General features: G+C 34.9%; 1 protein-coding gene across 3 annotated transcripts in view; it reads left to right on the forward strand.

The window, feature by feature from the left end:
- TTC6 (tetratricopeptide repeat domain 6) overlaps positions 1-19,589 on the forward strand; it is a 54,593-nt gene extending 35,004 nt beyond the window's left edge. For all 3 annotated transcript variants that reach the window (XM_042814977.1, XM_042814979.1, XM_042814978.1), the window contains 15 exons: positions 511-661; positions 1,905-1,987; positions 2,453-2,529; positions 3,327-3,487; positions 4,610-4,744; positions 5,973-6,122; positions 6,339-6,479; positions 7,603-7,716; positions 8,140-8,259; positions 10,847-10,920; positions 12,246-12,456; positions 14,089-14,241; positions 14,438-14,608; positions 16,485-16,710; positions 18,802-19,589. In XM_042814977.1, the coding sequence (XP_042670911.1) occupies positions 511-661; positions 1,905-1,987; positions 2,453-2,529; positions 3,327-3,487; positions 4,610-4,744; positions 5,973-6,122; positions 6,339-6,479; positions 7,603-7,716; positions 8,140-8,259; positions 10,847-10,920; positions 12,246-12,456; positions 14,089-14,241; positions 14,438-14,608; positions 16,485-16,710; positions 18,802-18,938 (2,104 nt within the window). In that variant the 3' untranslated portion in view covers positions 18,939-19,589. The remainder of the gene's footprint in view (positions 1-510; positions 662-1,904; positions 1,988-2,452; positions 2,530-3,326; positions 3,488-4,609; positions 4,745-5,972; positions 6,123-6,338; positions 6,480-7,602; positions 7,717-8,139; positions 8,260-10,846; positions 10,921-12,245; positions 12,457-14,088; positions 14,242-14,437; positions 14,609-16,484; positions 16,711-18,801) is intronic.
- The last annotated feature ends 207 nt before the right edge of the window (positions 19,590-19,796 follow it).

Genomic DNA, 19,796 nt, shown 5'->3' on the forward strand with positions numbered 1-19,796 from the left:
AACAGTCTTGTTTTGAGCAAATACTTCCATTTCAATCTGTGGCGGATGTACAATCCCCTCAGCTCGCCTTTTTTCTTGGCTTTTTTGTTGGGAATCTAGAACTTGCCTAGTAACTTTCTCCAAGAGATGGCTGCACAAGATATTGTAAATCCTGGAATCCCTGATCTTTCACACTGCTAGCCAAAGAAGTAAAGGAGCAGGCTAAATGGGCGATGTGTATGTTTTGTTGGAGTCTTTTATAAGTAAACTTTTATGCTTTTATGTTGGAGAGTTCAGTGTTTCTTGGTGTATTCAGAATATGTGAATTACCATCTATGTCTACTGTTAATCTATTCTGTGCATAGAAGCTATCTCCTCAGCTGGAAATTAATGTTATTTTGCTCAGTGTGATCACAATATGTTGTAAATTTCATAAAAGCAAATTAAGCCTGTTGCAGAGTTTATATAGTTATGTATTTAATGAAATAACAAAAGAGAAATCTTTTTTTTTTTTTTTTTTTTTTTTTTTAGCTCTATCATCTGTGCTTACTTAAATACTGGTTTGATACTGCTGTTGCATCTGGATCAATACTATGAAGCAATTCGGCAGTTTACTAACGCTATAAAAATTGATCCTCTCAATGTTCAAGCCTACTTGTGTAGAGCACAAGCATATCACAAGGTAATACTCCCCTTTAGTTTTTGATCATCACTTATACAGCTCTATATTTGGTGTTGTTGCAAGTATTTTAATATTTACAACTTGATGTTGCATCGTTATAACCTGTTTATAGCTATACACTTCAAGTAGTCCTCATCACTATAATAGAATTACGTGCATTTTGAATACTGTAAAACAAACTTGGCATGTGATGCAACAACATAAAATATTTCAATTTTCATTCAATTTTCTTCTATGTCAGTGTTCATCTACTCAGAGCTTTAATAAAATATACTCAAAATAAATTAAAATAAATTGAAATACTTTTTTCTGGACCTAGGGTTCCTGAGAACTTTTGTTTTTCAGGAAACTGGAAGCTGTTGTAAAGTTTTAATTTCCCATTAATATATTTTACATCTGTAACAGCTTCGGCTAGCAGTTGCTTTTTGTGAACTTCTCAGGAGCATGAGAAACATAGTCTTCAGTGTGACCTAATTTCTGTGGACTGTCATTGGAAAGATGGAAATAATTATTTCTCATTTAAGTGTTTTGAGGATTATTTAACACTGTTCACTTTGTTTGTCTAAAGAAAGCTACTTTTAACTCATCAATTCACTTGGATGGACTCTTATTAAAAAATAAAATTTAAAGATATGATACTGACTTTAAGAACTTGTCTCATAGTTCACATAGAATGTCTTCTACTAATGCTCAGGTTGCTTCTAGTTTTTTGAAATATGTAGAGTAGCTAAATTAAGATTAGTATGTGAATTTCAGCAATACTATTTGATGGCAGTTCCAGCAGGCACCTAGCCATCTGGATAGATTAGTCCCTGGGATCTTTTCTGCAATGATTCCTGCCATTTCTCCTCCCCTTCTGAAAAACAGTGAATGGGACCACAGACACAATCTTGACAAATCATTGCTGTAATGATTTGCATTTAAAATCAATCAGGAAATATGTTCATGTGGATCTCATTATCTACTCTTCTTCCCAGTAGTCCAGAATCTTATTTGGATTTTGGAAAAGTAAAGAAAATGTCTGCTGTTGAAGTCTGCTGTGTGGGAGAGTATGGAAATCTGTAGGTGGCAGACCTTTTAATTAAAAAGCGTTGAGCCCTTACTTTAGAAGGCATATCCCTCATGAGTTGTTATTATTACATGGGTACTATGACCTGTAGGACCACATTTACAGAAATAATTGTCTCCAAGTTGTGTTCATAATACCAGCTAAATAGTAGAGTTTTTTTGTTTTAAATTACAGATTCATAATTTATCACATGCTGTGAAAGACATAAATCGAGTAATTCATCTTTATCCAGATAAGTCAGAACTGCAGATACTAAGGTAGGAAAGTGTTTAGTGGAAGTCTTCACATGTACCTTACCCTTAACAGCATTTCCCATTGGAAATATTTTGGTAGATGCTTTGTGTGCCTTGAACCCTGCTCTCAATAGGTTAAAAAAAAAAGTATTTTAATGGCATTTTCAAACCTTAGGAACTTTATCTGTATAATGTCATCCTGTTAATATAATCTCAAAGGAAATGTAATTTTGTAATTCCTACAATCTGCAAAGAAGTAAGCGTATTGTTTCTTGGTGCTTTTATGTTAGAGGAAAAAAATAAAATTGAATATATACTTCTGATGGTCATAAAAAGGAAAAAATTCAAATGCTTTTATTGAAATGCATTGTTTCTCATTTTTTTTTCTCTCTTTCTATAAAAGAAAATATATTGCAGCAGCATTTGCATTTTGACAGAAATACCTGGGAAGAACTTTACTAATTGCATCCAACAAATATTTCCTTACAGGGGACAGTATTTGTTGGAGTTGAAGAAATATGAGCTGGCAAGTTTATGTATTCATCAACTTGCAAAAATGAATGAAGGTAATGTCAATTTGCTTGTGTTGTTGTGTGATCTCTAATCAAGGAATTATGATTTTTATAAAAAAAAAAATGTTCAAGCGCTCTAATAGGTTTGTTATAATGAATCAGCTACAATATGATAACTTGATATGTACATTATTTCCTGATTACCTCCTGTGATTTCAGAATTTCTTTCTTTTGAGTTCTTGTGGTGGTGTTCTTTTTTGAGTTTGTGTGGTGGGTTTTTTGGTGCTTTTTCTTCCTTTCAATTTTGGTGACTTCTGCTTTAAAAGGAATACTGAGTAAGGATTCTGTACTGTACTTCTTTATGGTCCATCCTAAAGAATACTACATAGCTCCAGGATTAAGCCTCTGCAATGCATTTGAACAGTAAAAATGTTGCAGTATAGAAGTTCCTTTTTATGTGATGAGCGTAAGGTGTCAGTGTCAGTGCATCCTTACAGTTATTTAGGAATCCTTATCAATACCTATTCTGCTCAAGATGAATGATCTGTCTCTGGTAGGGACAAACTGTTGGTGCAGAGTATAATAATATAGAAATGATGCAAGTGTGTGGTGATACTTCAACATAGCACAGACTTCCTAGATAAGGGGAGAGGAGGGTTTGTGGATGTTTAGCTGTTGAGCTGCTTATTAATAATTGTTCAGCCTGAGATTTTTATATGGAATTTTGTTAGTCTTTTTGAAACAAACTATTTACAATATTCTGAAATTCGTATGTAATTTAAAGAGATTTTATACTGGAAAACACATGTTGAAGTAAAAGATTATAATTTTCTGTGATGGTTTTCTTCCAGTGTCCTTTCAGATTCAGCCTGTTCAGCAAGCACTCATACAGTCATTTTGTCAAAATCACAGTAAAGCCATAGAATGCTTACGTGAAGCTGCTACAACTCAACCTGAGCCTTCAATGTTTGTCCTCTTAGGAAAAATGCAAATGAAAGCTGAGAAAATAGAGGTTAGAAAGATTTGTTATACTCCTATGCCAAGCAAGACAATGTTTTTTCTTAATTCTTTCCATATTTGATATCTTAGTATGTAAATAAATCTTTGGTGCACCTTACTGCTAAAATTTAAGAAGACTTGTGTAAAGCTTTTCAATAACAGCAATTCTGCATAATTTAGGCAATTTGAATTTTAAAACATTTTTGTTAAAATAAATTATTAATATTTTTGTTAAACAACTGACCTTATTCTATAACTGTATATAACAATTTTTCTTTTTTGTGAAATAACTATAATATCTAGTGTTCTTTTTCTAATTACTGTACAAATATTTCATTAATGTATATGTAGTGAATATATAACATTGCAAGTATTTTTCAACTTCTTGAATACTTACATGTCATAGGATTTAACTAATACTGTCACTTCTCTGGCTCATGTAGTTAGCTAATGCTTGAAGCCTGCAGAATTGTTGAAATCAGCATTATGGATATGCAATTTCTTTTTGTACAGTCCTATTTATTTATGCAGAATGTACAGAGTCTTGTTTCCTTAAATAAAAGCAGCAAGCAACAGGCAGATCAAGAGTGACTTGAATCTACCTATATATTGAGTTGTGTATTTGACCTGCATGGTCCTTCTGTTTCATTTTAGGTTTTGTTCGTGCATTTCTTTAAATGAATGTTAGGTATACTCTATGCGAAGACTGTACTCCTCTGTGCTTGTATCAATTGAAATATCTTGACACATTCAACTAGTTTTTGTTAAGCTTTTGTGTTCTGTTAGTCTCAAATCATAATGGAGCAATATTATTTCCACTGTTTTTGAAAGAATGCTAAGTGGAAGATGGCAATTGTTAGTGCCATCTGATCCAGCTTTCAGCTGTCACGGTTAAGAGATGTGTATTAGAGTCCTACCCTGATTCCTCAGAGTATTAGTCCCAGGGAGGGGGCCTCACTGCTGGACAGGAATTAGACAATTCTTCTAATATGAGTAAATGACCAGACATCAGGCTATGCTGCTCCAGCATTAAGGAACTTTGTACTTGTCATTTTTGCATTTATGTTTCAAAGACTAAAACATTTAAAAATTTCACTCAAGTACTTTAAAATTCTTAAAATTCCCTGTATTGTAGGATGCTGTGGGAAGTTTTAAACAAGCTATAAATCTGCTGATGACCTCAGAAAAAATCCTTCCTCCTACATTTGAAGCTGCAGAAATGTATTATCTCATGGGCCTATGTTATATGGAACAAATAAATTTATTAGAGGTTGGTACTCGTTATATATATTTGACTTGTTTGGCTCTAGTGCCTATAGACAGAAGTGATAACCTCAGTATTTCCAACAGCCTTAACTGCCTGAACAATTCTTTATAACTTATGATGTACATTAGATTGTCTTGTGAGTTTGTGAATCATTTTTCAGTGTTAATGTTCTGATTTTTAATGTATGAAAATAATTCATATTCTGATATCATTAAAAAGTGGCACTAATTTCTTTCTTATCAATACTTTCACAGATCTTATAAATACTCATGTAGTAATTAGTGGCTTTGTTAATAAGTGCTGAACTTAGACAAAGGAAATCCTAGATTATTCTATTCATTATGGAGTTTGTATTTTAATTGTCTTTTGTATTACTGTAGCTGAAAACACTCCCTAGATGGTTCTATTTGGCACTTAACTTACATATGATACTTAACAAAACAAATAGTAATAACAAACATTTTTCAATAAAATCAATACCACACATTAGAGGTATTGAAAAAAAAAACAATCTTCTTGAAAAAAACATTAGAAGTATTAAAGTCTACCTGTGAGCTCTGTGGCAGGCTTAGGGCGGGTTCTTGAAAATGTTTTCTATGTTGATATTTTAGTAAATATGTGTCAGTAGCTAATTTACCAAAGGCTCAAGACTGTAACTAAAATCATTTGAAACATCAAATTTTCACGGGGCACAATGTTTTTCCGTGTCTGCCTCTGATCTGAGTTGTGGTAAGTCAAAGTGACATTCTTTTGGTAGAAGGCTTTCAAAGTCGTCATATGTTACCACACCAGATAATCCAGACAACTGATGAAGTTAACTCTGCCATTGCACATCTAACATTATAGCTGTACATCCTGGAAAAGCCCATGACTGTGTAATGAGCAGTGTGGAAGGAAAAAATGCCTGGATGAATTATGAAGGAGTTTCACATCAACCACTGTCATAAATAATTGCACAATTTCAGGTTTTACAGACAGAAGACCATATGCTTTATAAGGTTCACTGAAGATCATAAAATGAGTTAGATTGTACCTCCCTGTGGTTGTGATTGTGCTATTAGGGCATTTTAAGTTGCAGTGGGCAAAAACAATAAGAAAGTGGACACGTATATAAATTATTTATGCATTTGGAATATAATCTCCCTGTAAAAATGAATCAGTTAACTGGCAGCCTATGGTTTCAGCTGTACAAACCAACTGTTTAAGTCAGATGATATGTAATTTTTTTTAGGCCTGTGATGCTTTTAGTATGGCTATCAGACTACATTCAAGTTGCCCTGATGCTTTTTATCAACGAGGGCTGTGTCGAATGCAACTCGGACAAACAAAGTGCATCCAAGACTTCAATCATACACTTGAACTTTGTCCATCACATTTCCAGGTAATATAAAAACTCCTGATGGTTTGTTTCCTTGAGGCATGTTAGGATAGGTTCAGAGTATGACTGGTTCTGCATTTATGGGTATGTTGCCTCGTAATCTGCCAGCAAGCACAATGATGGATATTTTTATAAAGCTTTTTTATTTCTTTTATTTAACCCTTGTCTTAAATAAGCAGCTTTTTTTCTTTTAGCATTATTCTGTCTTCAATTCTATAGGCATATATGGGTCGTGCTGCTTACTATGGAAGTAAAGGCAGATATTCTAAGGCAATTATGAATTGTAATGAAGCAATCAAAATTCATCCCAACAGTGTAAAAGCTTATTTTTACCGAGGAATACTGAAGTATCAAAATAAGGTAGGTATCTCTTGTTGCTGTACTGTTGCTTTCTCCCTTAGAGCTCAGTGTATGAGGGCCACGCTGAAAGTAATCCTTCCTATTTTATTATGGTGGCCCACAACATCAGAGGTAGCTATTGGTGGAATGGCAGTAGAGGTTGAACCCTCTGCCAGTATTCCATCACTTGTTATTGCTATGTGACAGGTGGCAGCAGAGGGGCACTCTGACACAATGATGTCTGACATGGAAATGTGTATGAAGCAAAGGCATGGAATTAAATACTTCCATGTGGAAAAAAAATTGCATTTGTTGACATTCATCAGTTCTTGCTTATGAGACCAAAGAGTGGATGTGTACGCAGTGAGGCAGTGGGTGGTATGTTTCAGCAGTGGCAATGTTTGTATGAAAGACAACCCATGTCCAGGCAGGCAGACTTCTGTGAGTGTGGCATGCAAACTCTTGTACAATGCTGGCAAAAATGCACAGCTAATGGTGGTGATTATGCTGGGGGGAAAAAAGTGTTTTGTAAATGAGAATTTTTTTTATCAAATAGCTACAGAGAACACTATAACACTATTATAATTTTCATGGAAACAGATAGGAGGCATTACTTTTGGAGCAGCCATCATATCTTACTTATCACTTCATAATAGTAAAATAATGGTAAAACTTTGGAAACCAGTGTTACTAATGGAACCTAATGATTATGTTGCTTTCTTGCCTGAAGCCACTCTGATCTGTATAGTTTTAATGATGAATTGAGCAAGCTACTGGGCATCTATCTGCATGTTCTATTCTGAAGTTCTACGGCATAGATTCTCACTTAATAATAGGCATGATATATACTTTTTGGGTTAAAAGATAAACCAGAAAAATTAAAGGTTGATTATGTGTTGCAACATATGAAAATTTTCTAAGCAATCAGTAAAAAATATTTGGATGTCCTGACTGTCCATATAGAGCTTCTGAAGAAGCATTCCCTTTACATAAACTCATTTCTGGTGAAATGATACCTTCCAGTACTGATGAAGAAATAAGAATGGAAAACTATGAAATCAAATTCTACAAAATGCTATTATTTCAGGAAGAATATATGATGCTGTGAACTATAATTTGTACTTGATGTGTTTTTCATTTCCAGACATTTAAAGCTGCAATTGAGGATCTTTCAAAAACTATTGTCCTTGACAATACCTGCATTTTGGCATATTATAACAGAGCAATCTGTTATCATCAAATAAAGAATTTCAGAAAGGTACAATACGCAATTTTACAACATCACATGATCACTCTGTTGTTAATACCTAGTCATAACACTACTTCACAAAAATTAAAAGAAAAATTCAGTTAATGCAAGTAGTGCTTAGTCTTTTCAGTAAAAATAAAATGTATTTGAAAATAGTTCTAAAAATACCTTATTTCAATAATAGATCAAGAATAATGCATTTATAATATTAAAAATAAGAATATAGACAAAAATTTTAGTAGTAGAAGCCACTATGAATTTGAGTTGGTAAAAAATTGAATTAACAAAATGAGTTTCAATGAAGTCTGTTTAATATATCTATATTATGTTTAATTTTGTACTCTGGGTTTGGATATCTATGTAATTATGGAAGGCAATGTATGTATCTCTCTGAATAAACAGTTGTTTAAAAAAAAAAAACATTTTACACAGGCTTTGAAAGATTACGGAATTTTTCTTCTGCATGAGGAGCACAAGGAAATAGTTTTAAAAGTGTTCATCAATCGTGGACTACTCTACATGGAACTTGGTGATTACGCTAATGCCTGTGAGGTAAAATAAATAAGCAAATGAATCCTTCTTTGTGTAGAGCAAATCTAGAGTTTCTCTTAATTATGAGCCCTTGGTTACATAGAGATAAATTTGCCAGATTTAGTATTTCTAAAATAACTTTAAGTTTTCCTTATTTAATTTGCATAGCATCTAATACCAAACTAGGCAGTGAATATGCAAATATAAGGCAGTCCTAGCCATTTTACAATTTTATACAGCTGGAGTTGAGCATAAGAATTGCAAGAAATTAATGTAATGACAACTGACTTGTCCTTTCTGTAAAACAAACAAACAAAAACAACAACAACAACAACAAAAAAATCCAAAAGCAAACGTAAGCAAAATGCAACTTTGTCATTTATTTTAGGTCTAAATAAGTACTGATTCATTGCAGAATCCAAAGTAAATGCAGGAATCTGTCTGTGTGAGCTTGTTTTCTCTTTGTCGATGTTTGTGTGCGTAAGTGACTTTTACTGAAAGACAGGGAGCCTCAGATCTCAAGAAAGAAATGTCTGACACAGTGCAGATGACTCATTCAGTGGGACTCCACCTGGTATTGTAGCAGCAGGCTTAAAACCTAAGTATTTAAAATTACTTTTTCAAATACAAGTTTTTTATTTTTCAGTTCTAGTTTGCAAGTTTTCTAAAACTTTTTTTGGGGCATGTAAAGTAATATATGTATATGTATTTTTTTTTTTTTAGCAGTAGTTGGTGCATTCATTGACTGCTGTGGACCGTTAGCTTTAAACTTCATTATCTTTGTCACATGATAGCAACAATGTCAATATAAGCATTCTAAAAATTGAGTAATGACTAATATTTCTTATTTGTAAAGAGATATTAAAGAAAGAATATTAATCCCTTTCCATTAACCCAAAAATATCTGGAAGCGTGTGCCAAAAGCTCTTTACAGTTGGCCTTGGACCTTATTTAGAAATAAGTAGAAACATTGCATAATTGGTCTCATGCTTCAGGATGAAATTGATCAATACAGTTCAGAAAGATGCTGAGAGTAAAAGGAGATTAGGAAATGGATTAGAACTAGCAGGATGAGCAAAGAATTACTTGATTATAAGGAAGACAAATCTTAAAAAGGCAATTGAAAATAGGCACAAAATTATATTAGCTAATTTAAGAAAAAAATCAGTGATTATAAATGTGCTAGAGTTCTATCAGTTCTGTTACTTCATTACAGGTATATCTGTATACATGTATAGTGCTTGCTGAAATAAGATGTAATTATTTTACCTCTACTCAAAGTGAAGGTATTTCTGAATTGTGTACACTGGAAGAAAGACAAAAAGTTTGCAGTTCAGTTTATGAAAGATCTGAATTGATGCATAGAGGTGCCTGTCTTTTCTACATGATTCTATAAAGAGTGTGTGGTGATGTTTAAGGGTAGGACTTCTGGTTTAAGTAAGCCAAACCTAGTCCTTGGAATGATCCTGCATTTGCTGTGCTCCATGAATGCAGCAGAGTGCATAGTTCAAACTGTACACATGAAGAGAATCACATCAGCTTTGGGAATTCACTGACAGGGCTTGGTAGGTTGGAACATTGCTGCTCAATAGTGGTTTTTTTTTAGAGTTTTTGTGATATAACTTTATGATGGCATTTCATGCTTAGTGAAAGAAATGTTTTAACTGACATACATACATACATATATATATATATATCTCAAAGTATTTTGTCACTTTCGTTAATCTAATAGTACTGAAATCTTCTTCCACGCTTTTAAATTTGCACAAGTAGAAAATGCTTTCTGACTTGTAATTCAGTGGATACATCAGCTAAACCACTCCTACTGCCTACTGATTTCTTTCCTGTTAAAAAGTCCTGAAGTGCTTCCTTACATCCTAACTGAAATGATTGCATTTGATTTTTAAATCACTTTTATGGTTTTTACAATTGAGTACATTATCATTCAATTGTGCAATTGAACTCATTAAGCGGTGAGTACTAAGGAAACTACAATTGGAAACTGGCTTAGTGGGCTATGTGGGTGGTAGGGGGATGACAATACTAGATTTTAGAGGGCTTTTCCAGTGTTAATGATTCTATGAGTATGAAAGCCACAGGCGTTTTGATAATGCTTTGAGTGTTAGTAAAAAGGGAAAGTTAAAAGCCCTGAAACAGTGATTTATAATAATTTATAGGATGTGCTTCACTAGAACATTGTGAGTAGAGTTCTAATACAAATATGAATTTGGTTTACTGTAACTTGAAAAAGTAGTAATTAAATAATTTTCTTACTAAAAGAGTTCTGTTGAAATTGCATGTAGCAAAACATACTTTCAATATTTGTCTTTAAGAATAGCTATCATTTTTATTAAAAACAATGTCCCTCTGGGAAGCTTTTTTCCCTCCCCTTGGAGATAGTACTTCCAGCTTTGTGAGAAATACTGTGATATCATGTAACATCAGAGGTTTCATTCTATCAGAGCATGGGCCATAAAATATGAAAACAATTAAGTTATGCAGTACTTCTGATACGCACCAACATCAGAAGTTACCTCCCTTTTCCTGTGGAGGTGTAGAACTGTGAGTGAAACAATGTAAATTCTCATTTTGGATCTATTTATTTCAGGACTTGAAAGAAGCAGTGCTGCTTAGTCCAGGTGATAGCCAGATCTTTCAAGCTATTGGAACCTGCCATTATCGGTAAGATATGTAGCTTCGGTGCAGAGTAGAAAAATGAAATAATTCCTAGAATTTACTTTTTTCATATTGAGGGCACTGACAATGGAGAGAAGGAAAAGTGGTAGAGAGGACTGCTTATTGTAGTGACACAAGGAGTCAGTCATTCCCATTTCACACAAATATCACCTAGGGTAAAAAGGGAATTTTAATGATTCTCTACCTATTAGTCAATTTTTTTTTTTTTTTCCCTAAGGTTACTGTGTCATCTATCTCTGTATAACCTTATTTCTTCTGAGGTAGTCTGGAAGTGGACATGTTCAGGTTTGTAGCATTAAAACTTCTTGTGTTACTGTGCTTGTAGTTAAAGCACTGCTGGCTCCATCTTTCAGTGTCTGAATGATTCTGAATTAACACAATGCTGAGTCCTGCTTCTAAAAAATGGTTTGTGTTTATATATATATATATATATATATATATATAGCTATTAAAAGATTCACTGGCAACTCATCTATTATAAACTTTTAAAAGTTTGTTTTTGCAACAGTTGTTCTACTTGGAAGAAAATCTACAACATTTAGTTTTTATCCTTTTGTTTCTTTGTTATCTTTGTCTATAATCCTTCCTTTTTTGTCAGGCTGTTCTTCAGGTAGATTCAAAACAGGTAGCTTACAATCAAAGAACATCTTTCAATTTTTTCTCAGTGAAATGCTTATTTATTTTGACACGTTGAAATTTTTGCTTTGTATGTAAAGGCACCTACTAGCACTCATTGACATGTCAGGTATTTCTGGAATTCTGTTTCTACTTGGAATACTCTCCAGATATATAAAATATTGTTTAAGGATGGAATTCCACATTTGGCCTACTCCTAAAACTAGAATTGGCTGAATATTGGCTCTTTTTTGCCCTGCCGTTTTTAACATAGTTTGGATAATTTTGAGAATCGATATGAGGGAAGTCAGATAATCTTAGATGTAGATGATTTATGACTGAAAACCTCTGCCTGAGCAGAATGCCAAAAGTATGTTTGGTCATGAGATTTGGATAGTGTGAATGACTCAGATGAAGTCTGTACTAGACTCTGCTCAGGACAAACGATGAAAAGTTGAAATCTTTGCCCAGCAGAAGTTGAATGAGTTTTGCTGCTTTCTTCTTCAGGCCAAGGATTTTAAACTGATGTTTGACTGTCTTCTGTTTATAATAACCATCAAGGTGCACATATAGAAAGCAAAGTTAAGAAATAGAGTATTCTCAGTCAGAGCTGAACTACTTCTTGAAGGCATTACGGCAGTCTTGTTTATAAATTTTCTAAGCATTGAACAGAGTTAATATTAATCTTTTTTTAGACTTAATGAGTTTGAAGACGCTGTGAGATCATTTAATCAGGTTCTCAGACTAGAACCCATTTCTGTGGAAGCCTATATTGGACGAGGAAATTCATATATGAAAACAGGACATGAGCCTAATCTTGAACAGGCACAGAAAGATTTCTTGAAAGCAATTCACCTGAATCCAATGTGTATGAAAGCCAGAATTTGCTTGGGGTACAACTTGCAGGTAACACATCAAAATTCATTGTAAATATGATGTATAATCTAACATAAAAATTAATATTATGTGTGTATTTCTATAGAATCATAGAATGGCTTATGTTGAAGGGGACCTTAAAAATCATGTAGTTCAAACCCCCTGCCATGGGCAGGGTTGCCAGGAACCAGACTGGCAATCCTTTCCATGCAAAATGCAAAATATAGAACAATCTGTGTACTTAAGACAGATTGTAGTGTTTTCTTTTTAAATCAGTGGATAGACCACACTTGTACCCAGTCATCTTGTATATCTGTTCTTAATGAAATAGCAAGTAACCTTACGTTTGACTTGCATATTTGATTATCTAGTAAATGAACATTAAGAACTTGTATATTTTGTGTGTATGAGCTGTTTACAGATTTAAGTGGCAAAAAAAGGAAATTGGTGTAAAACCATCTTATCTGTTCCAGTTATCTGTAATAATGTTAGCAAATCTAACAATATCCCTTGGAAAAGAGCTTGTGATCACTGAAAAATACTTAACTACATAGAAAATGTAATTCTATATTAGCAAAGGGATGTGAAATATGACTTGACAGTTTTCCTTCTTCTGTGTCTAATTCCTATGATTTACATACTCTGATTTATTATATCCACTTATCTGAAATGTCTTGAACTGTCATGAATCTTGCTGGGAGTTATTTTTACCAATGTAGCTGAGGGACTAATGTCAGTGGCTTGGGTCAGATCGTTTGGCGCAAGTATCAAAAATTTCCTTTACCTTACAGACTTACTAGTACAGTATTAGTACACTGCTTTCACAGTGGTCTGTGAAATAGTGTGAGAAAAAACTTGGAGGGGCCACATGGTTAGAAATTAGATCTCTCAGAGGCAGGAGGAAATCCAGAAAGTTCACGTATTGGCAGGTGCTTAATTTCAAGAGGCCTAAATCTCACTAAATGCCTTTTCTTCAGCCTGATCATACCTTAGGACTTAAACATACATGTGTGTGAGTATTTTGATGTGGGGAACTAGATATTTAGCTTTCCACCTTTACAATTAGTCTGTATTATTGCCACAGGGAAAGGGAAATCTGGAAGTATAAGGAGGGTATTTTATCAATGTATAAAAATACATAATGGAGGAGCACAGAGGAAAGAGGAACCAGGTTTTCCTAATGGTGTCTAGCGATAGGACAGGAATAAAAGGGCAGTAACTAAAATAGAGTAAATTCAACTGAAAAGTCAGATTATCATTATTATTTTTACTGTGAGGATGAGCTAAAGCTGAGAGTAATTACACACAGGCTGTGAAATCTCCATCCTTGAAGTTGTTTAAAACACAGCTGGACATGGTGCTGAGTGACCTGCTCTAGATGATCCTGTTTTCAGCAAGGAGTTAGGAATAGCCTCAACTATTTGGTTAATCTATGATTTAAGAAAAAAAAACATGTATGGTTGATATATAGCATAGTTATAAAGTCAATGATTATTGCACAATTAACAAAGCCTTGTAATTTATTTATTTATTTATTTATTACAATTTAGTAAATATAAGCATGCTTCCATATTCTGCTGTAGTTTTTTTAAGTTGGACCGTTAGTAGGGTTTTTGATACTTTGTAGATTTCTTATTGTGGGCATATTGCAATTCATTTTAGGCCATTGGAAAGCTCCAGAGTGCTTGGAACCAGTTAACAATTGTCATTGCTATTGATTCAAAATGCAATGCTGCATATGAAGGACGAGCTTCAGTGTCTCTTCAAATGGGTGAAGTTTTTTCTGCGCTTCAAGACATAAATGCTGCATTAAAGGTAGCTATTAGATTAAAGTGGTTTTACTAAGATTAACCTATTTCTATGAGGTCAGCCAATACTGTACATTGAACAATTGATGATTTTGATTAGAAAGTGTTCTTCTACTTCAAATAAATGCATTTTTGAAAAATGGCAGTTACTACATAAGTGTAAATTTTCCCTGAATAAGAGTGTCTCTGCTATCTCCTTCTAGCTCACTACTACTGCTCCACTGCTAACAAATCGGGGTATCATCAATCAGTTAATGGGGCATTTGTCCTGTGCCATGAAGGACTATCAACAGGCAATTTCTGTTGACCCCACCTATGCATTATCTTATTTCTGTGCAGCAAATATCTACTTCCATAATCATCAGTTTTCACAGGTAAGTCTTCAGAAAATTTATACTGTCTTTATGCTGTCTTCAGAGAACTTTTTTATTTGACTTATCTTTGTACCTACAGTATTTATTAATGTCTTCTAATATGCTTAACTTGACACTTTTTTACATTGTTTTTTTTGTGATCCTCTATCAGGACATTAATTTCAGTGTAGTAATTAGTAATAAGTAATTGCCCTACTATTATTTATTGCAGCATTGATATGAATTGAGATTCATGACAGTTAAGATACTCATCACAGAAATTTGTAATGGAGCACGGTACCAAAATCTCACTGATGTTAAGTAAGCTCCCTCAAGCCTAATTGCTGTGTGTTAAATAACTTGCCCAGACTCACCATAATACCATCAGGAAGAAAATTAAGAGAATCTTCTGCTGATGAGCTTCAGTCAAGAAGTCAGATCTTACATCTGTTAGTACAGTAACTTAAGAACTTTAAATAACTTTAAATAACCTAATTCTGCTAAAATACAGTATGCATCTTCCAAATACAGAGAAAATATTCAAATTCCTCCTGGGAGTATTCAAAACTTGAAGGCAAGAACCACTTGTTTTTCTCTCTGTGAGGAGGGCCCAGATTTTTTTTTTTTTTTCCATTTGGCTTTCTGTCATGCTGCTTATCACATTTCATGGGTAAAATCAGGCTTTTGACCAGAACATTATAGTCCAGCAGTTGTAGGAATGCAGAACCAGTAAAGATGCTTCAACACTTCTGATCAACTTGAATTAATCCCATACTAGAATTGCATCTGTAAACACTTCAGCCTGTAATTCACATGTTGAGAAATTCATCATGTATAGTACAGACTTGGCATATGGTTTGAAGTTGAGATTGTACTTCATACAGCACAAGAAATCAATGATGTCAGAAAGCAATTTACTGTTCCTGTTTGTTTCTCTGAATTAGACTCCTGTTGCTCAGTCAATAGAATTAGTCAAACATGGATCATAAATTCCTACAAGGCTACAAGACTACAAGGCCAGTGTCCTGCGTGTGGCTTCTCCTGTGATCTTGTACTCTCTTTTTATCTGCGTCTGGAATCATTCACCAAGACTTGTCTTGGAAGGGTTGTGTTTAATCTTTCCTATAGTTCTGTGATTCCTTACTCTGTCTCCCAGAAGCTGTTTCTTTATGGAGAAACAAGGAGTTGGACTATTAATTGCTTTGTATGTTAATCCAAACTGTCCCTAGTGTGTGGTTCATTTATTCTGTGCTATACTTACAATTCAGTGAAGCCAGCTGTTCCTTTTTCAGAAGTCTGTCTAGGTGACTACTGACCCTGTATTGGATGATGTGGTTAACTCTGGTAGGCAGCTAAGCTCCATGTAGCCGTTCACTCTGTCCCTACCAGTGTGATGTGGAAGAGAAAGGGTTAAAGTAAAAAATTCGTGAGTTGAGATAAAGACAGTTTGTAATATGTAAACTGTATGACAGTTTGAAATATATAAACCAAAGGCTGTGTGTACAAGCAAAGCAAAACAAGGAGTTCATTCACTACTACCCATTAGCGTGCATGTATTTAATCGTTTTCAGGAAAACAGGGCTTCATTGTACATTATGGTTACTTGACAAGACAGGCACCATCAGATTAAATTTATCTCCTCCATAGTTCTTTCTCCCAGATTTTGATGAGCTCAGTGCTGTATAGAATCATTAAGGTTGGAAAAGACCACTAAAAGCATCCAGTCCAACCATCAACTGTGGTGTGAAATATCACTTTCATCAGGTAGGGCCAGCTGTTCTGGCCATGTGGATGCTGTGTGTGCCTCTTTTCTATGTGCAAATAATGCTAAACAGAATGTTAAAATTTGAGGAATGTTTATTCAGTCTATTTTATCTCCAATTCATGTTTTTTATAGGCTTATTGCTATTATTCAGAGGTACTAAATCTTGAACCAAGAAATGAATCTGCTATCATGAATCGTGCTGTTACAAATACAATATTAAAAAATTTTGAAGAGGCAAAAGAAGACTTTGAGAAGGCAGTCTGCCTCTGTCCATGCTCTGCAGCGGTGTATTTTAACAGGGCAAACTTCTATAATGCATTAAAGCAGTATGAGCTAGCTGAGAAAGACATTTCAACAGGTAATCTTTTTTACCTACTGTATAGTAGCATACTGGAAATTATGGTAAGCAACTTGGTTTTATTTCATAACTCAGCAACTGTGTATGTATTTTTGCTAATGCTTTCTAACTAATTTGATGTGATATTGTGATGTGAATAGAAAGAGGAAGACTGATTAATTTCAGACTTTGTTCCAATCTTATAAAGAATTATGTAGATTGGAAGGAAAAAAACCTTCATATTGTCATAGCAGCTGAACGTGTTCGGAACCATGTTCTAAACAAAATTGCTGAAATAAGTGCAGGAAAATACGTACCAAAATTTTTGTACGTCATGAGGATTCTAGGTGACATGAACCAGGGTTTCATGTAGCTTATTTCATGTATTAGGAAGAAATTTAGTGTGTGCTTATCCTAGAACAAGTTTTAAAATGGTATTAGTCTTCCATAAGATTTTGTGGGAGAATAGCATGGTTTGTAGAGAAGAGGAGCTGAATCAAGTTTTTATCAAGGTCCGGCACATGGGTTGGGGCAATTTCAAGCACAAATACAGGTTAGGTGGAGAAGGGCTCGAGTGCAGCCCTGAGAAGAATTTCTGGGGCGTGCTGGTTGATGAAAGATTCAGTGTGAAATGGCAATGTGCGCTTGCAGCCCCAAAGGCCAACTGTATCCTGGGTTGCATCAAGAGAAGCATGACCAGCAGGTTGAGGGAGGTGATTCTGCCCCTCTACTCTGCTCCTGTGAGACGCCACCTCGGTCTAATTCTGGGACCCCAACAGAAGTAGGACATGGAGATGTTGGAGCAGATCCAGAAGAAAGCCATGAAAACGATCAGAGGGCTGGAGCATCTCCCCTTTGAGGACAAACTGAGAGAACTTCAGACTGGAGAAGAGAAGGCTCCGAGGGGACCTTATGGCAGCCTTCAAGTACCTGAAGGGGGCATACAGGAAGGCTGGGGAGGGACTTATAAGGTCAAGTAGTGACAGGACAAGGGGAAATAGTTTTAAACTGAAAGAGGGTAGATTCAGACTAGATATTAGGAAGAAATTGTTTATTGTGAGGATGGTGAGACACTGGAACAGATTACTGAGTGAGGCTGTGGATGCTGCCTCCTTGGAGGAATTAAGACCAGGCTGGATGGGGCTTTGAGCAACTTGTCTAGAGGAAGCTGTCCCTGCCTATACCAAAGGGGTTGGAACTAAATCTTAAAGGTCCCTTCCAACTCAAATAATTCTATGATTTTATCTTGATCTTTGTGAAATAGAAACATTTTGTTTAGGTTCAGAATAGCTGAACCATATTACTCCCTTGCTACTGCTATCCTTGATACTAACCAGAGATCCAGCAACTCTGGACACACAGGCCACTTCTTCCTGGAAACTAAAGCTGTATTTAGTTTGTATTAATTTTATGGAACAAAATTTAGTAATAGACTTTAATTTGACAACATTTGTTTGCACAAACAGTGAACTTTCTATAAAGAATAACTCCAAGTTGTAGATTTTCTTTTTGAAAAATTAGCTATTTTTACAGTAAGATTTATCAAAATTATCTTGGTTTTTGTGACTAATAATAATTACATCTTGGCTTTAATGACTATTCCATAGTGTTTTAATAGTGAAAATTGACTAGACTACTAATTTTCTCTCTAAAGCAGAATTTAAAACAGCAGATGAAACTTCCCATCAATTTCCCAAGTATTTCTAATATAAAAGAGAAACTGAGTAGGATATTGGGTTGCTTGCCATGTTGTAAAATGTGGATGGTGAGAGTGTTTTCTCTTTAAGATTTTGCTCATTTTACATAGGACAGCATAGTTCCTGCTGTTAGGGCAGTGTTGAAGGTGAGATGTGTAAATTGCATCAAAAAGAAAATAAAATCTAAGAAATAAGTGTTGTGACAAAGTTGCCTACCTTTTCATGGAACATCAGCACAGGTAATGTTTTCTCTTATGAAAACATGCTTGGAGAAGAATCAGAACACAAACTTTTTGACAATGCTTCTTTGCCTGCATTAGCAAGGGGGGTTGGACTTGGTAATCTCTGAGGTCCCTTCCAACCCCTGCAATTCTGTGATTCTCTTTACCTAACATTCTATTTCTGATTTTTACAGCATTGTCAATTCAGCCTAATGATGCCATGATGTACAGACTTAGAGCTGATATTCGTGCTAAATTGGGTTTCAGTAGAGAAGCTATAGAAGACTACAAGCAAGCAATCAGCATACAAGAACAGACTGACTACACGTGAAAAGACATTGGTTCTATTTACACATTTCTCACACTTTAATTAAAAAGTCCAATGTGCAAGAAATATTTTAATATGTTTTATACACATTGTATTTTCCTAACTACTGTAATTACTTTGTTTCAGCCAGAGTTATGAGAACAGAATGCCATATTTTAATTGTTACCTGTTATAAATCGTTCTTTATTTCTTAATGGTTGAAAAAACATTTAATTGTTTGGTAAATGAAAGTAGTAGTAATTACAAACAAAAAGCTTGAAATTCTGGTGACAGAAGGATGAGAGAGATATGCTACCAACCAGTATAAATGCTTACAGTGATGGTGGTTGTATGTTGCCTGGACCATCTAAGAAGTAATAGTTTTAAGGTTGATGGCTATCAAATGCTGATAACTGCTAACTAGGTCTCACTTTTTACTTCATTGTACTTCTACACCTCTTAATAATATTCCCTGTCCCCTGCCACTGGCAGTAGACAATGTGTAACATATGCTGTTGTGGTGCATGAAAACTGCTCCAAGAAGTTGAATTTGAGAGGAAGGTGTAATTCATCCTGAAAGCAAAGTTGAGATCACTTTCTTCTGTGTAAATGTATTACAGTGTATCAGCTTTGAAGAGCCATATAAAAATCACAGAATCACAGAATCACAGAATCACCCGGGTTGGAAGGGACCTCAAGGATCATGTAGTTCCAACCCCCCTGCCTAGCAGGGCCACCAAACACACACATTCAGATCAGGTTGCCCAGGACCCTGTCCAACCTGGCCTTAAACACATCCAAGGACGGGGCATCCACAACCTCCCTGGGCAGCCCGTTCCAGGGCCTAACCACTCTCCTTGTATAGAACTTCCCCCTAACATC

This window comes from Centrocercus urophasianus, unplaced genomic scaffold (assembly GCF_019232065.1).
Source record: "Centrocercus urophasianus isolate 14NV4802_14NV808 unplaced genomic scaffold, USGS_Curo_1.0 seq_14, whole genome shotgun sequence".
Classification (NCBI taxonomy): domain Eukaryota; kingdom Metazoa; phylum Chordata; class Aves; order Galliformes; family Phasianidae; genus Centrocercus; species Centrocercus urophasianus.